Source organism: Macrobrachium rosenbergii, chromosome 44 (genome assembly GCF_040412425.1).
Source record: "Macrobrachium rosenbergii isolate ZJJX-2024 chromosome 44, ASM4041242v1, whole genome shotgun sequence".
Taxonomy (NCBI): Eukaryota; Metazoa; Arthropoda; class Malacostraca; order Decapoda; family Palaemonidae; genus Macrobrachium; species Macrobrachium rosenbergii.
In genome coordinates, this window is record NC_089784.1 from 40,261,776 (window position 1) to 40,280,962 (window position 19,187).

Below are 19,187 nucleotides of genomic sequence, written 5' to 3' on the forward strand. Positions count from 1 at the left end.
GAGAGTTTCAGCTGTTAAATAACTTTGCATTTTTACCGCTTACGATCAGCTGTAGTGTCTATTCAATGACACTCAAGTGCTAATGAGAAAGGAGGAAAAGACCCTCAGTGAAAGTCAACAAACTGTCAGATGCCACAGTGTTTCAGACGCAAAATGTTGAGCCACAACATTAATGTGTTTAACATCAGAATGCTTGCTGGTATTCATTCAAGACTTGAATAACAAACAGTGTTAGACTCCACTGAGTCCAAAGGTAGAGGTTCACTGGAAAAATAAATGAGAACTAACTCCAGAGACAATGTTTTATTCAATAACTTAAAATGTTTTCTCTGTGTTATTGCTACCCTAGATATACAATAAACGTGCCTTAGATTAACAAGAATGCTGCACATAGTTTACTACAGTGTCACTAAGCTAGCATACTTACATGGGAACTGAATTATAATGTGGCCTATTTTAGCTTAAATTAAAGTAACTTGATGGATATCTATGATGGTACAAAAGTAGTAAAACGTATCGGCTTTGTTAAAGCCGATCAAACCTGATTTTGATATGCTCATTTCCTGAAAACACATAAAATCTTTATTAACATAGTATTATGAAAAATCACCCTTTCTTAAGGCAGACTAGACGCCATTCAGTATATACAAGATCACACCTCTGCGCAATATGATCGCCTTTCGTCATTAGTTGAATATTTTTATCAAGATTGTTTTTCCTCTTGTACAGTAAATAAGCAAATAATTAACTTTTGGCGTCGATGACAATGATGGTTCTACACAGTTTAAAACAATAAACCAGTCATGTAAATTACATTACTGTTTTACAACATACTTTCATCGCCCTTTCAATGATAGATAAAGTAGGATATTCTATTCCTTGCATGTAAGGCAACGGAATTGATGATTCTTGTATATCATTCTCTGTTAAGTAAAATTTGTAGGAATAGTGATAACTTTGGGAGGAGCGTCATCACTTTATCTGGTACCATCGCATGTATTTGTTTTTATTCACTGTCGCTTTCGGGAGGTGTCAGCTGTACGAGAATCTGCTCGAAGACCCTCCTGCTCGTGGTGATGAGTGAGGTGACGGGGTCGTGATCGACTTTCTCAAAGAGGTCAACGAAATAGCCTGTGGAGAAAAAATATATTTGCTTTTGTCATTCATGCTCCTTGTTGGAATACAGTGTGTACGCATTTATGTGTCACGACTTACAAATTTCACCTTCAAGGGGGTGACGTAAGAAGCAGAACATCTGACACAAATCATCACCTGTGCCCATAAAGTTATGGTCCTAAAAAGTATGGTCAGTCATACGTACAGTGACTAGAACAAGAACCAAAGATGTCTGAAGGGGAGCGCTGACTCCACAATGCCCCATTATAAAGCAAGTGATTATAACTACCTTATGAATGAAGAGATTTGCTTCAAATTTTTACCACTTATTCTTCAACTAATAATGAAAATTTTCATCATGGAATACTTAGAAATTCGACTTTTAAGTTAATTTTTTTGCATCTGATAAAAATATAAAGTTTTTTGCATCTGATAAAAAAATATAAAAAAATATTTTAAAACTTTAAAAATATGCAAAAAAAAAAGTTTCACTCAAAAATGAATTTCCCACGTACAGAATCAAGATATATAGTTATACTACACTCTGTAAAAGTTTCACTGAATTTGGTTCAGCCTTCTTGGACTTATAAGCTTTTATTTTTGAAAAAACTATGAAACTATGACAGTTAGAAGGCTGATTTTTGCACAAAAACTATTTTGTCATATAAGAAATATGCCATGAAATTTTCAATATAATCAAATGAATAGAAATGTGCTCTCTCTTGATTTATATGGTACCTAAAATTTACATTTATATATATATATATATATATATATATATATATATATATATATATATATATATATATTATATACATACATACATTATATATATATATATACATATAATATATATATATATATATATATATATATTTATATATATATTTATATATATATACACATATATATGTATATATATACAGTATATATATATATATATATATATATATATATATATATATATATATATATATATATATATATATTTATATATATATACACATATATATGTATATATATTACATATATATACAGTATATATATATATATATATATATATATATATATATATATATATATATATATTTACAGTATACATATGTATATACATAATTATATATATTACATATATAAATAAATATAATTATATATATATTACACAAATATATATCTATATATATACATATATATATATATATATATATATATATATATATATATATATATATATATATATATATATATATATATATATATATTACACAAATATATATCTATATATATATATATATATATATATATATATATATATATATATATATTATATGAAGATAAAAGGCCCAACACCATTTGAACGTTGCAACCACATATTTTGAGCACTTCCTTTGAACCCATGTTCACAGGTAAAGTATGGGCATATGATGTGTTACAAGAGTATAATGTATATACAAAGCATATGTAGGTGTGACAGTATATATACTCTTGTAACACATCATCTGTCCATATTTTACCAGTGAACAGGGGCACAGAAGGTAGTGCTTGAAATATATGGTTGCAACGTTCAAATAGTGTTCTATGGGCATTTTTTATCTTCATACTACACCGTTGTATTACAGTAAAAGATATATACATATATACACACATACATATACAGTATACACATATATATTTACATATATATATATATATATATATATATATATATATATATATATATATATATATATATATATATATACATATATTACACATATTTATTATTGCAAAATTTTTTCTTAAAAATTCTTTTATATATGTTATCAATATGTTTTCTCCATAACCTATAAAAAACAGTATATGCTACCTATGAAAAATAGTAGACTATTTGCTATCAGTGCGAATTTTTTTCGTAATAAATTACAAAAATAAATGCCCTAATGAGGTTAGGCCAGGACATGGTATTCTAGGAAAGGTTTGCTCCCATCGTTTTACACTCGCCCAAAAGTTTTCTTCATAACCTATAAAAGTATATGCTATCAATAGAAATTTTCTACATAACCTATATACGCTACCACTGTACATGTTTTCCGTTCAGATACTGGAGAGGCAAATAAACAAACAACTGCGAGGATAAAGTACACAAACGCTGAACAACCAAGCCTACACATGTCACGTGTCAGACGACGACTCACTGCAGTAAAATCAAGCTTTGTGGTCTTATATAATTATTATAATGTTATGAAAAATAGTGATCACTACTTAGTTCTACCAATATCACTAATCTGAATATTACTAATACATGAAAACTGATCCCCAATTTAGATATGGGCGTTCTGGTGTTGTTGCTATCCCAGGCCAGACAATTCCCGTTTGCTTCGTCCCTCTCTTGTAACAAACTTACGAGATGCAATCGTTCAAATTCCTCCCTCATAAGGGTGGTACTTCTCTTGCTTATGGCAATGGAGTTGTGTGAATGCACTACACGTAAGAAAATCCGAAAAGGAAATGCGTCACAAAGCACTAGGATACCGCTTGAACCAGAACCAAACATAAATCGAGATTGTTTATTAACTTCATTGGTAAAACCCGACGCTCTGTTTGGAACTGTTACCTACTTACAGAATTTTATATTTCCGAAATTACGCAGTAAAAATATGTCAAGATATTTAAAATATTATATGTCCAATATTTAGCACGGTAAATTTGTGATAACGAGTTCAAAATATCGAGATACATATAGATATACATTTACTTTTTTATATTTTGTTTGATATTTTTTTAGAGAACGAACAGACTCTTATCGTAGTTTTAATAGGATACTGAAGTAAATTTCACACTTTCTTCTATCCAGAATTGGCAAGTCTAGCAGACACTGTACGACAATTTGTCACTCAATGTCGCTCACAGGGCGATATCGAGATACATAGATACATATTTACTCTGATATTATATTTTTTTTTTTGAGAGAGAACCAGTCTTTATGGTAGATAATGTGTATTTTAGTAGGAAAGTAAAGTATATTTCTCACTTCCACCTAAAAAGTCATACAGAAAGTTTGCGACAATTTTTCGCTCAATGCCGGTAAATACGGTGAACAAAAATGTAAAAAAACATTTAAAATTTTTTTTTAGCAATAATATTTCAGGAAATGTTTATTTAGACATAGACCAGTCAAAAACTGTAAAAAACTAAAAATCGATAATTCCTTGAACATACTTTCTAGCTTTTAGAAAACTGACACTTGGGTTCTACAACCAAGAGTCAGCGTCGTTTCCTCAGAAACTTTAGCTGCCGATCTAGATAAGCAATGCTAGGTACAAAACTAGCATTTTATAAGAATTTCGGTAATATTATTTGGTCAAACCTTGTTACCAGGATCTTAAAATCACATTAATAAGTACAATCACTTGAATAAGTAAAAGACTAACATTCCATAAGAATTTCGGTAATATTATTTAGCCAAATATTGTGACCAGTGGCACAAAATCACATGAAGCACGCCCAGATTTAGCATGGATTCTAGGACTAAGAATGTGACACATCTCGTAGAGACTCCGAAGAACTGGGGTTACCGCACTCCGGTATTACAACTAATTCTTACCCGTGTCATTCCATGTGCACTAGAAAACGAAATCATGAAGTCAGCCACCAAGAGAAAAGTTTGAAGTAATAGACACGTAAGTTTTAAGAAGTGACGCGTTGAGAGGTGTTTCGGAATTTATAAGTAGCTCTGTCTCTTGGAAAGTAAAGTAATAACACCTGATGAAGGGATCCTACACTATAATTAAGACTAAACGACCTTACTCGTGGAACCCACTCTCATTTACAAATAGTTTCTAGATACAGATATATCAACGATAGTTTTAGGTACCTGCTGCTTTCTTCCAAGCTCCATTGATGAGAACAGTCCTGCTCTTTTCCTCCGCTAGACTACCATAGATCACCTGGAATAGTAAAAAAAAAAAAAATAATTAAGCTCAAGATATGAGAAATTTTAAAAATTTCTCAAATTCTACACAAGATCTTACTGATGTTCATCAGGAAAAATATAGCTTCACTGTTAAACACGCACACACCAAAGCAAGTTTAGCATCGCTGCTTCACCCTTCCTGCAAGCTCTTTTGACCAAGTATGCTCCACATACTAAAGTCTGCAGCTTCATATGCGTGTTGCAGCAGTGTCAACAATATGGTGTGGCTTCATGTCAGAATTGAAAGCTTCATTTTCTTCGTTACACTTCCAGTAGACTTAAAGTATGTTGTCCAATTTCCGAACTGAAGGTTTTTTTTCATATATGACAATGCGTTGAATCGTTTAAATACTTGGTAGAATAAGCCATTTTCTACCGCTAATGAATCTGTATGCGCGAGGAGACATTTTTATAACAATGATGAAGAAATTCAAAGATCTGGGAAATACACAGTATTACTCAGTATCATTAAAAGCAATTGGTCACAAAATAATTTCAAGGGCAATAAATGCTCGACTGACTGGTCTTTTATAAGCGGTAACAATGACAAAACAAAAGTTATTATTTTAACTGGGTTTACAGAGGTGTTACCTCGCCTGTCGAATTTTTGTAATTCACTCAAAATTGTTTCCAGAGTATTTGTGTCCTGCACATACGAAGGTATAAGATAATTACCTTTGTACAGGGACAACACTGATATGAGCCTGAATGGATTGATCATGATTTACTGTTACCGAGATTACCTTTTTAGGATGAGGCGATAACGAAGTATGGGTTACTAACACACACTCTATTTAATAATAATAATAATAACACACACTCTTCGTCGTGAATAATTTTCCAGTACTTATCAAGTTTCAGTCTGCTGTAAGTCATTAAATCTAATGTTTTCTCATAACCTTGAGCATCTAGGATACTTTTTATGAGAGCTACTTTAATTGAATTCTCCTCTATTCGTTGCCTCTTAACAGGTAATTGGGACACTTAGGCAGGAAAGAAGATACAGCATTTTTCCGTAAATGTGGCCGCTGCATTAGCACAGTAGTTTTTCATCAAAAACAGATATATCCGGCGTAATGTCATGTGGATGGAAGTGTCTTTCACAAACCTGTAAGAATATTCACTCGTGAGAGATGAAAGGTCTACAGATATAATATATGCAGTTAGTGCTGGGAAATAAACTTGATGTCGTTGAATTCAGAAATTTACGCATACAGATTTATATTCTACAAACATACACACATCATATATATCACACGCTCTGCTTTTCTTGTTTTGAACTGAGGCGTGTAAATTGGCTGGAGTGAAATCTTTTCTTTTAAGAGCATAGCCACTGTTCTCGCCTTTCTCTTGCCTCATGAAATATAATAAAAATAAAAATTTTTTTTAAACGCTCTTTTATTAAAATGCACTGAAAAGAAAAAAAAATGATTTGTTGAGACACACCGGGATTTTCTTACAATTAATCATGTCTACAAAATTAAAAGCGTGGGCCCCAAACAATGAAGGAAATGCTACAAGAAATAAAATAATTTTTTTTCTTGAAGCATTTCCTTCCATGTTTGGCGCCCACGCTTTTATTTTTGTTGACATGATTTATTGTAAGAAAATCCTGGTGTGCCTCAAAAAATTATTTTTTACTTAAAAAAAAATTCTTTTTTTACTTTTTAGTGCATTTTAATAAAAACGTGTTTAAAATAAGAAAAAAAAATATTTTATACTTTTTTAGTTTTGACCAAAACTGTAACCAATTTATGGTTGTAGCTAACAAAACTGAATGTGATATCCTGTTGAGCCAAAGAAGGTATGACAAATCTAAAGAGTTTCATACAAATCCTGAGATACTGGGAGATGCCACTGTAAGATCACTAGAGGTCACTGCTGACCTACTGATCATGTAAGGTTGTACAGTATTGTCAACCGCGATTTAGTAACCATGCAAAATTTCAAGTCCATCGGATGAAGGGAAAAGGTTGAAAATTGAATTACAAGTTTTGACCTAAACAGACAGACACAGAAGTCAAGTTGAATACAAAATGTAAAAACAGTTATTTTTTCCGACGTTCTATAATTTCCTTGGCAATTAGGAACACAACACTTATAAGGCATTGTCACAGATGATTGAAACCTGTAAGCATTTAAATTTCGGTGCTACTTTGGCGTGTTATCTACATGTCACGATTCTACTTTGGTATGATATCTACACAGGTTCGTTATCTACATGCCATGCAACTACTTTGGTTTGAGATCTAGATTAAGAAATAGCTTGTTGTGTCGTTTGTTAAATTCATAATTGGGTAACAAGCTATATTGCCTCCTAATTTCCCAATTGCTATCTAATTGGGTAACAAGCCTAATTTCTATGTTGTATCCTTTCTTAAAAGATAAAAATAGGGCAGTCATTTACATTTCTTAAATTTTTTGGCTTATACATTCGCTTAAAAATTTTATTCTGTAACTTAGTCTGTAGCAAAGCCTTTAAGATGCTCGCAAAGGAATTCTACAATGAAACCAGTGACGAATTTAAGACTTTGGCTGTTTTAAGAAGACATGGGCTTTTAGATGAAGAACAAAGTGTTTCACCATGTCATCAATGTGGTGGCGAGATGAAGGACACTCGGAAAAGACGGCGAAATGGTGTAGATAACACGCCAAAGTAGAATTGCGACGTTGTAGATATTTTGAACGTGTAGATAACACGCCAAAGTAGCACCTAAATTTCTTTATTTTTATGCAAAAAAATTGTAGATTATTGGCGTGACCTCACTCTACAAGTTCCTGGAAGAAACTGATTAGTTTTGTCTAGCAACCTACAGTACGTGACGTGGGTTTCCAGGTAGGAAAATTCCCTTGTAGGCCGCCCACTAATCCTAAAGCGCTCCGATTTCAAGGGGCTCATGGCAAGGCCTTCTTTCTCTCTCTCTCGGTAGCCATGGATAAACTGGTCACAAACTGAAACTGCATACTTATAGGCCTATTGGGGAACCGCAGTATGTTAAAAATGCGCCAGTGCTAACTATCTCTGTGCTGGCGTGGAAAGGTTAGCAGCAAAAATGTGTCAGTGAATTATTTTTCAATTGTCATAAGATGAATTATTTTCCCGTTGTCGTAAATTAATGTCTTCAACCGTAATTAAAATTCATTCACTCTCTCTCTCTCTGCAAGTATGAATGTAAGTATGTATTCAGTAAATGATTAAACTTCGTTATAAATAAAATATATTCGTTTTAGAAATATTCAAGTAAAAATATTCTAAAACATTTGTTCGTTAACCCAGTTATTTACCGTAGATTAGATCTCGGTAAGCGTAAGCGCAGGCCTACTACGACGGTCAAAGTCAGAGTCTGTAGGTGGCCACGGTTTTTCCAGGATTATCCCGTATGATCTCTTCCATTATTAACCTTCGACAATTAACCATTTGATGTTTTTGTTGTTCTTTTCATTTTCCATTTACCACTCTTCTAAAGTTATCCCGGATGATGTTTCTGCACTTCATTTTGTTTCCCTTTCATTATTCTTCCAAACTGAGTCTCACTTGTGCCCTGGATTTCCTCCAAGATTTATGCCCCGACGATGCAGGAATAAACATTTTGCGAAAAAGCTTGGCACGGGTCGTCTGACATTTATTTTCCTGTGGTTTTTTCTTATACTGTATTATATATTATATTATACCATATATATATATACATATATATATATATATATATATATATATATATATATATATATATATATATAATATATATATATATATATATATATATATATATATATATATATATATATATATATATATATATATATATATATATATATATATATATAAACAAATAGGAAGATATAGAGTTAGCCAATGAGTCTGGAGTCAATGGTAAATTATTAGTATGTAGTCAAGAAAGTCACCGAGACCATTGTTAGTCCTTAAATAACCCAAAATTTAATTTCTGATAAGAGAGAAAAGAGACCGTTGCTCCGCAACGCGAAGGAAGTCCGGGGGGCCAGGGTGTTGTATAAGTCAAGGACCTTGGTACAAGACTACAAGTGATGCAATGGAAGAGGGAGAAAGAAATACTAAAAAGGGGGAAAGTCGAGGAGACCTCCTCGTGTCGCATCCACGGCACTCATGACCTTTGCGGATTTTAGGACTCTAAGAGCATTGCTGTAAGTGTTTTTTAACTGACCTGTCTGACGAAACCCAGGTTGATGAGTGTCTTCTTAGTAACTGGGACGTAATACTGGCGTCCGGTGTGCAACCTCCAGTCGTCCCTGCAACAGAAATGCAAACATGACCAAAGTAGAAATAAAAAAAAAGGCAGTTGATGACGCCCACAGCAGAAATAGATAAGAGGAACGAATATTCCTTAACTTCTGAGTTTGCAGTATCGATAGGTCAAGTTCTGACATTTGGCTGTAGACGATAGATTAAGCAACTATTCAGAAAAAAATTACCTGTCAAGTAGAATACATGGTTGGAAGGCAAAGACATGAACAAAATTTGAACGGAATTACTGAAAATGTTTGGAATTAAGAAACAAAACATAAGTTTCATAAGAATTAATATAATTTTACATGAATTCCAGGCACACATTCATAATTATTTGTTTTTCTTAAGATGATTCGTTAAAGTTACTTCTGAGAAATATTTACTGTTTTATTAGTTTATGTTACTCTTGATGTAATTACCCGTTCTCAAGGAAACGGGTAATTAAGTTAACAGTAACTTTACTCTGCGGATAAATCTGACTGGGTAATGGCACAATATGGCGAAATAGAATTTATAATGTAAAGGAGAGTATAAGGAAAAATAAATATCAAGGAAGACACAGAAAGATGATGATATTTCTCATTAGTGATCAAAACATTGCGACTATAATCATCCATTCGTCAATCCTTAAAGTCTCTGTGATGCAAAGGTCATTCATACTATATAATATGATAAGAAATTCTGCAGTCATCAGAGAGAGAGAGAGAGAGAGAGAGAGAGAGAGAGAGAGAGAGAGAGAGAGAGAGAGAGCCCAAATGTTTCTCAGATATAATTATTTCTGTCATACAGAAATATTTCCCGGATATTCCATCTCTTCTGAATTTCTGAATGATACATAAAGAAAATGACCGTTGCCTCGGGAGATACACTCTTTTCTAGCATTGATAGGATGCCCTAAAGGCGCCTAATTATCAGTAAACATCAGGACTGCTGGGTTCCACAGAAAAGATAAAAGAATGGCAGCACAAACTTATAATACAGTATGGGGAACTATAGTTTGATTTTACTGCAGTAAAACAGACTAGATGGAATATGTTCCTCTTGCACACAGACACACACACACACACACATATACATACATATATATATATATATATATATATATATATATATATATATATATATATATATATATATTATATATTTATATATATTATATATATATATATATTATAATATATATATATATATATATATATATATATATATTATATATATTATAATATATATTTCTTCTTCTTCTTTCGACCTTATTAGTCCCACTGTATGGCAGGGTCGGCCGCTCGAGTCAACTTTCTCCATCTATTTCTATTCCCTGCATCTTCTTCCACCAGTCCCACCTCACTCATATCCATCCTCACCACATCCATCCATCTGATCCGTTGATGCCCCACACCCCTCCTCCCCATCACTGGCATGTTCTTAGCTCTCTTGATTGGTTCCACCTCCTCTCTTCTTATTACATGGCCATAGTATCTCAAACGAGCTTGCCTAGCCTTCTACTTTACATTACATATACCACACATTCTTCTTATATCTTGACTCTCCCTCCTTTCCAGCAGTGATATTCCAGCAATCCATCTCACCATCCTCATCTTGTTCTTTCCAACAGCCCCTCCTCTTTCCTCTTACGTGCCCTGGTTTCTGCCTCATATAATAGTACGGGCCTGATAGCTGTCTTATAAATCTTTATTTTGAGCTTTGATGACATTTTCTTGTCTAAAACAACTCCAGTTACCTTTCTCAATTTTCACTCTCAGTAGCTCCCTCTTCTGTTATTATTGATCCCAAATAGTTAAACTCATTGTTCTGCTTTAGCACTGTACCATCTTCCACTTGAATGTTTACTTCTTCATGTCCTTCTCTACTCCTAGTCATCAGCTTTGTCTTTCCAATGTTCACTTTAAATCCTTTCCTTTCTAGGGCTCCTTTCCATGCTAAAAACCTTTCTTGCAGTTCTTCTTCTGTGTCTGCTATAATGACTAAATCGTCAGACAACAACAGATCTCACCGCTCATCGTTGTTCCTTAATTCTGATGTCAGTGTGTCTATAACGACGAGTAACAAGAATGGACTCAAAGCTGATCCCTGACGGAGGCCCACCTCCACAGGGAATGTCTCAGTCTCCCCATATTTTGTTTGTACAGTAGTTCTTGCACCCTCATACATCATCTTCACTAACCTCACCAACTTCTCTGGTACTCCTCTCTTTCTCAAACACCAATAGAACTACTCTTCTTGGTACCCTGTCATATGCCTTTTCAAGATCCACAAAACACAAGTAAACTTTCCTGTTTCCTTCTAGATACTTCTGTCGGACTTCATCTTACTATAAAAACAGCGTCCACTGTGCTCTTTCTTTTCATAAACCCAAACTGCTGCTCATGTATATCTATCAGCTCTCTCAACCTTCCTTCTACTATTCTTTCTAGTATCTTGAATACATGCTCCAAAATCTTTGTTCCTCTGTAGTTCCCACAGTTTAACACGTCTCCTTTTTGTTCATACATTTTAATCATCCAACTATTGCTCCAGTCCCTTGGCATTTCCTCAACATCCCAGATCTTTTCCAATAGTGTGTGTGCACCTACTCTTTGCCTAGATTTCCCAATGCTTTAATCATTTCTATCGTTACCTCTGACTTTCCTGCAGCCTTATCTACTTTTCCTTTCTTTGTAGCATTCTCGACTTCACTCACTCTGATGTTTGCTATTGGTCCTTCTACTGGAGGAACATTTTCCAGTTCTTCACACTCATTCTCATTGTTTAATAGTTGAGAAAAATAGTCTTTCCATCTTCTGACTTCCTCTTCCTCAATCAAGATATTTTCAATTTCATCTTTAACAATTCCTACCTCTCCTACATCCTGCCTGTCTTTTCTTGTCGCTTCTGCAATTCTGTAGATTATCTTTTCTCCTTCCGGTGTTCCCATCTTCTCATACCATTCTCTCCTGGCTTCTCCCTTTGCAGTCGCTACCACTCTCTTTGTTTCCCTCTTTGTCCGTCTATACTCCTCTCTTGTCTGGTAGTTGTTATCTTCTTCCCACCCTCTTCTGGCTATGGCTCTTTTCCTTCACAGCTGTCTGAACCTCTTGATTCCACCACCATGTTTCTTTTTCCTGTTGCTGCTTACCACTTGTCCTCCCACACACCTCTGCTGCTGCCGGCACCACAATCTCTTTCCTATTATCCCCTATCTCCTCAGGCGATTCTGACCTCCACTCACGTATCTCTCTTCTCTGGTTCTTTCCACTTTATTATATATATATATATATATATATATATATATATATATATATATATATATATATATATATATATATATCAAAGTACAAACTTTCCCATACTGTATTATGAGACTGTGCTTCTATTCTTTTTATCTTTTCTGTGAAACCCAGCAGTTCTGATGTTCACTGATAATTAGGCGCCTTTAGCGCATCCTGTCAAAGCTAAAAAAGACTTGTGTGTGAGTGTGTGTGCGTGTGAGTGTTTATGTATGTATGCAGCAAACTTCGAAGAAAACGTGATATGGCATATAAACTGAGTATACGACCACAAGGCATGTGAAAATCCCAGCTCCGGCCCTTATGTGTGTGTGTGTGTGTATGTGTATATATATATATATATATATATATATATATATATATATATATATATATATATATATATATATATATATATATATAATCACAGCAATGGATACACCAGCAGGGAAGCGCCATCTGCAATTAGTAAGGACACCAAGGCCAGAACCCGGAACAGCATTTTATACAACTTTATTGGGACATGTTTCGAGCAGTACTCTCACTCGTTATCAACCTACAAAATTAAAATGAGGACATTATAATTCTTATATTAAAATTCAAAATAGTACAGCAAAAATTACTATAAAAATTATAAGAATACGTTTAAAAGATGACCAATCAAAATAAATAAATGAATAAAATAAAATAAAGCAAAAAAAAAAAAAATTTAAGTCACAAAAACAGAAAGTACAAAGACACAACAATCAAGATACAAACCAGTAAAACGCAGACTAAAAACACAAAAGTGAGGTTACAGCCACATTTCTAGCCAAAGAAGGCTTTATTTTGATGGGGTGCAGAACTTCTAAAATGTCGAGATCTGTAGCAAACTGAACAGTGGTTAAAACAGAAAAATCATCAATATGTAAAGGGTGACCCGTCTCCTCGCTGTGTTCTCTAACTGTGCTGTAACTAGGCCTTGAAAGATAATTGCCTGTACGATATGACTTACCTAGGTGTTCAAACCATCTCATCCCAACTGATCTGGTAGTTTTTCCAACATAAGTGACATCACAACCACCACGCTGGCATTTATAGATCAGATTGGACTGAAGGCTTGTTGGTACAGGGTCTTTAATTTTAAAGAAATTACCTAATTTGTTTTGCAAAGTGAAATATATTTTGATATCTAGCTGAGGGTAACCAATGGACAAAATAGAAATTAATTGCTTTTTTAAATCGTAACTATGAGTTCCAGTAAAAGTTAAAGGTAAATAAATAACAGGTCTCTTTACAGTAGCGGTAGTTTCGAGTTGTTTGTTTACCTATAATTTCGAAAGCTGTTTACCAATATATGTATTTACGTAATTCAACTGAGAGCCATTGTTTTTTAAAAGTGACCTTAGAAATTCAAATTCTCCATGCGAATTCAAAAAGCTAGAACAAATTTGATATGCTCTCGTTACTAGCGTCAATATCAAATTCATCTTATATTTCAAAGGTGTAGCTGACTGAAATTTAGACATAAGACCCGTGAAAGTACGCTCTCTAAAGACTGAGGTGTGAAAGTTATTATCAAGATTTTGTACCTGAATATCTAGAGAAGCAAGCGAATGATTATCATCGATTTCACAAGTAAATTCTATATTAATATGCTTACTGTTAAGGTACTCCCAAAAAACGAGGAATCTGGTCATGACTCTTAAAAATTAAGGTGTCATCAACATACCTCCTGTACAGTAAGGGCTGGCTTAGAAACTAAAGGACAATCGTCTAACCATTTTTTCTCCATAAAACACATAAATGCATTTGCCAAAGATGGTCCTATACTGGACCCCATGCTTACACCATCAATTTGCTTATATTTAACAAACCGTTAAACAAAAGGTAACATTCTTTGGTAGCTAACACTAAAAGTTCCTTTAACTGCGACCTGTTAAACCCACTGACAGTATCATTTTTAAACAACTCATTTAGGCAAATATCAATCGTCTCATCCAGTGGAATTTGAGTAAGCAGAGACTTCACATCAAATGAAGCCATAACACAATTATTAAAATTACAGTTTCTCAGGCAGTTAATAAAATGAAAGGAGCCATTTAAGGTATACTCATTTGAAGTTAACGGGGCAAGGATGGGAACAAGAAATTTAGCGATATTACAGCTGGCAGTTCCAACAGCTGATAAAATAGGTCTTAATGGGTGATCTTCCTTATGGACTTTTGGGAGTCCATAAAGTCGTCCTGGTCTAGACACGGATGTTTGAAGGCCATGAAAAACATCTTTAGGAAAACGACCAGATTTATATAGCTTGTCTACTATTCTATTGACTTTATCTTCTAAATTCACAATACATTTGAAAGGGTCTTTTTTAATTACCTGGAACTTGGTCTGATCATTAAGGATGTCTACCATTTTCTCAACATACTCTGTCTTATTCAGCAAAACTACACCGTTGTCCTTATCGGGTTTTGTAACCACAATGGATGTGTCTTTAGCTAGACTTTGAATGATATTAAACTCGCCAGTACTAAGTAAATACCTGGTCTCTGGTTTATAATTGTAGAAGGACGAAAATGGAAGGTGTTTAAGTGTTAATCTTAAATAATCATACGAGCAGCCTTTGGGATTGTTGGTATAAAAATCATGTGTTTGTAAAGCCTTAAACAAACGTTCCCAATTCAGAAAGTGTGAGTCAAAACGTAACTTTTTAGACGTACAAGGAAAATTAAGACCGCATGACAAAACCGTTTTTTTGCTTATCGGTCAATACTTTATTTTATATTTTATTCACTTATTTATTTTGATTAGCCATCTCTTAAACGTATTCTTATAATTTTTATAGTAATTTTTGCTGCATTATTTTGAATTTTACTATAAGAATTGTCATTTTGATTTTGTAGGCTGATAACGAGCGAGAGTACTGTTCGAAACATGTCCCAATATATATATATATATATATATATATATATATATATATATATATATATATATATATATATATATATATATATATATATATATATATATTAGAAAGTGAAAGAGACCTTTCTTTCACTTTGTACTGTACCCTGAAGACGTATATATAAAAAACAAGATAGCTCAAGGTGCTGACGCCTTTTATTATTATTATATTTCTTTCGGACTCTTGCAGTATTGTTACGAGATCCTTGTAGCAGTATAGTATATATGTATATATATATATATATATATATATATATATATATATATATATATATATATATATATATAAATTTCTGACTCACGTCGGGATCGAACCCAGGTCTCTCAGGTGGAAAGCAAGGGCGTTATCCACTGGGCCATACAAGTCTAAAAAAGCTGGAACCTGAGAGCAACTGCACCCAAGGAATTACCTGGGCAAGCTAACTGCTTGCATACCATAGTTTTCCCCAACTTCCCGACTCAGCAATGACCCAATAGACAACATTTCATCCGAATTATCCCTTCTGAGTGAATAAGATAGAAATCATCAACACACAATCACGTGTGGAACAGAAATAAATTTCTGACTCACGTCGGGATCGAACCCAGGTCTCTCAGGTGGAAAGCAAGGGCATTATCCACTGGGCCATACAAGTCTAAAAGAAGCTGGAACCTGAGAGCAACTGCACCCAAGGAATTACCTGGGCAAGCTAACTGCTTGCATACCAGCGAGTTTTCCCCAACTTCCCGACTCAGCAATGACCCAATAGACAACATTTCATCCGAATTATCCCTTCTGAGTGAATAAGATAGAAATCATCAACACACAATCACGTGTGGAACAGAAATAAATTTCTGACTCACGTCGGGATCGAACCCAGGTCTCTCAGGTGGAAAGCAAGGGCGTTATCCACTGGGCCATACAAGTCTAAAAGAAGCTGGAACCTGAGAGCAACTGCACCCAAGGAATTACCTGGGCAAGCTAACTGCTTGCATACCAGCGAGTTTTCCCCAACTTCCCGACTCAGCAATGACCCAATAGACAACATTTCATCCGAATTATCCCTTCTGAGTGAATAAGATAGAAATCATCAACACACAATCACGTGTGGAACAGAAATAAATTTCTGACTCACGTCGGGATCGAACCCAGGTCTCTCAGGTGGAAAGCAAGGGCGTTATCCACTGGGCCATACAAGTCTAAAAGAAGCTGGAACCTGAGAGCAACTGCACCCAAGGAATTACCTGGGCAAGCTAACTGCTTGCATACCAGCGAGTTTTCCCCAACTTCCCGACTCAGCAAAGCAAGGGCGTTATCCACTGGGCCATACAAGTCTAAAAGAAGCTGGAACCTGAGAGACCTGGGTTCGATCCCGACGTGAGTCAGAAATTTATTTCTGTTCCACACGTGATTGTGTGTGGATGATTTCTATCTTATTCACTCAGAAGGGATAATTCGGATGAAATGTCTATTGGTCATTGCTGAGTCGGGAAGTTGGGGAAAATCGCTGGTATGCAAGCAGTTAGCTTGCCCAGGTAATTCCTTGGTGCAGTTGCTCTCAGGTTCCAGCTTCTTTTTAGACTTGTATGGCCCAGTGGATAACGCCCTTGCTTTCCACCTGAGAGACCTGAGTTCGATCCCGACGTGAGTCAGAAATTTATTTCTGTTCCACACGTGATTGTGTGTTGATGATTTCTATCTTATTCACTCAGAAGGGATAATTCGGATGAAATGTTGTCTATTGGGTCATTGCTGAGTCGGGAAGTTGGGGAAAACTCGCTGGTATGCAAGCAGTTAGCTTGCCCAGGTAATTCTTGGGTGCAGTTGCTCTCAGGTTCCAGCTTCTTTTAGACTTGTATGGCCCAGTGGATAACGCCCTTGCTTTCCACCTGAGAGACCTGGGTTCGATCCGACGTGAGTCAGAAATTTATTTCTGTTCCACACGTGATTGTGTGTTGATGTCAGAAGGGATAATTCGGATGAAATGTTGTCTATTGGGTCATTGCTGAGTCGGGAAGTTGGGGAAAACTCGCTGGTATGCAAGCAGTTAGCTTGCCCAGGTAATTCCTTGGGTGCAGTTGCTCTCAGGTTCCAGCTTCTTTTAGACTTGTATGGCCCAGTGGATAACGCCCTTGCTTTCCACCTGAGAGACCTGGGTTCGATCCCTGACGTGAGTCAGAAATTTATTTCTGTTCCACACGTGATTGTGTGTTGATGATTTCTATATATATATATATATATATATATATATATATATATATATACATCACACACACACACATAAATGCTATACTTCCAAAAGGATCTCGTGACAATACTGCAAAAGTCAAAAGAAATAATAAAAGGCATCAGTACCTAGAGCTTTCGTGTATTTGATATATACGTCTTCAGGGTACAGTACAAAGTGAAAGAAAGGTCTCTTTCACTTTCTTTAATATGTACACAAGCAAGGGGCTGACTATCACAGGAGAGAACACGAACATATTAGTCAAAATAACCGACAGACGTGGTGTTTCAACCCATCAAATCTTTGCTGAAAATTACGGAAGCTACCGGTCTACATAGACCCTGCCTGGGCGTCTTCTCCAAAGGTCTAAATGTGATCGCCTTTAGCTGGAAAGATGGTCAGCATCAACCATCTCATCCTGCTGAGATTACACGATAACGTACACATCACCAGCAGTAATGCTCAACGGATCTATTTATTCATATCATTACTACTAATATTACTAATATTAAATAATAATAACAATAATGTTTTACCGTGCTATAAAGAGTCCCTGATGCTGAGGTAGGCGGAGGAAGGATCTCCCACGGCTCTTGACTCTCATGGCTTTCTTTCCACTCTTCTTGCTGGTCCCGAGTCGAGCTTCATCACAACAAGATATAAATGATGCGAATGAGTTAGCGATTAAATAATACAGGAACAGCGGAATGAAGGAGCGAAGCGATAATTTCATGGCTATTACAGAGCTTAACCTCTAAAAATCGAGGCTTTGAATGAAATACAAAATTAAATAATACCAACAAGTTGACAGATGGGTACATTACCAATAAGAACACTAGACTCATTAATATGACTGCTTTAATAATAATCAAAAAGAAAGTGAGACCATTAAAAATTAGGGACTTGAAAATGGATGGAAGGATAATAAGGTAAGTTGGAGAAGGGAATGATACCTGGATATTAGTGTGATATAAACTGATTAGGTGACAGATAAACAAAGTGATAAAAGCATAGTCATATCAGAAAGGGAAACTAATAAAGGGAAGAGGCTTTAAAAAAAGGACAAACAGTTAAGTCAGGCTTGAACCTACGACAGCACGCCAGGATAAAATAAAGGTACATGAAAGTGCAAGTCTATCTTATGCTTGACTTCGTTGAGGACTAAGCAATGAACAAATACATATCTCTAAAACTCCCATGAGGATTAAGGGAAAATATTAGGTTAAGTGACTCCCACAAATACCCAAGAGCTAATCATGGGAAATTCTACTTTTGCACAACATAGTTCCACACCCATATGTATAAATTAACAGGTACACGAAAATATACATAAACAAATGCAAGCACATAGTCCCCAGCTATCCATTTCGAGAATCATATAAATATAAAAAAACATCATCTGATAACAGCAGGCGTATTAGGCATACACATAATCTCCT

The 19,187-nt window shown here is 34.9% G+C and overlaps 1 protein-coding gene across 1 annotated transcript in view; it reads right to left on the reverse strand.

The window, feature by feature from the left end:
- Positions 1-288: 288 nt before the first annotated feature.
- The window catches only part of LOC136829608 (uncharacterized), a 576,969-nt gene continuing 558,070 nt past the window's right edge, over positions 289-19,187 (reverse strand). Inside the window, 4 exon segments of the mRNA XM_067088454.1 lie at positions 289-1,131; positions 4,970-5,042; positions 9,250-9,334; positions 18,285-18,390. Coding sequence (XP_066944555.1) covers positions 1,007-1,131; positions 4,970-5,042; positions 9,250-9,334; positions 18,285-18,390 — 389 coding nt within the window. The 3' untranslated portion in view covers positions 289-1,006.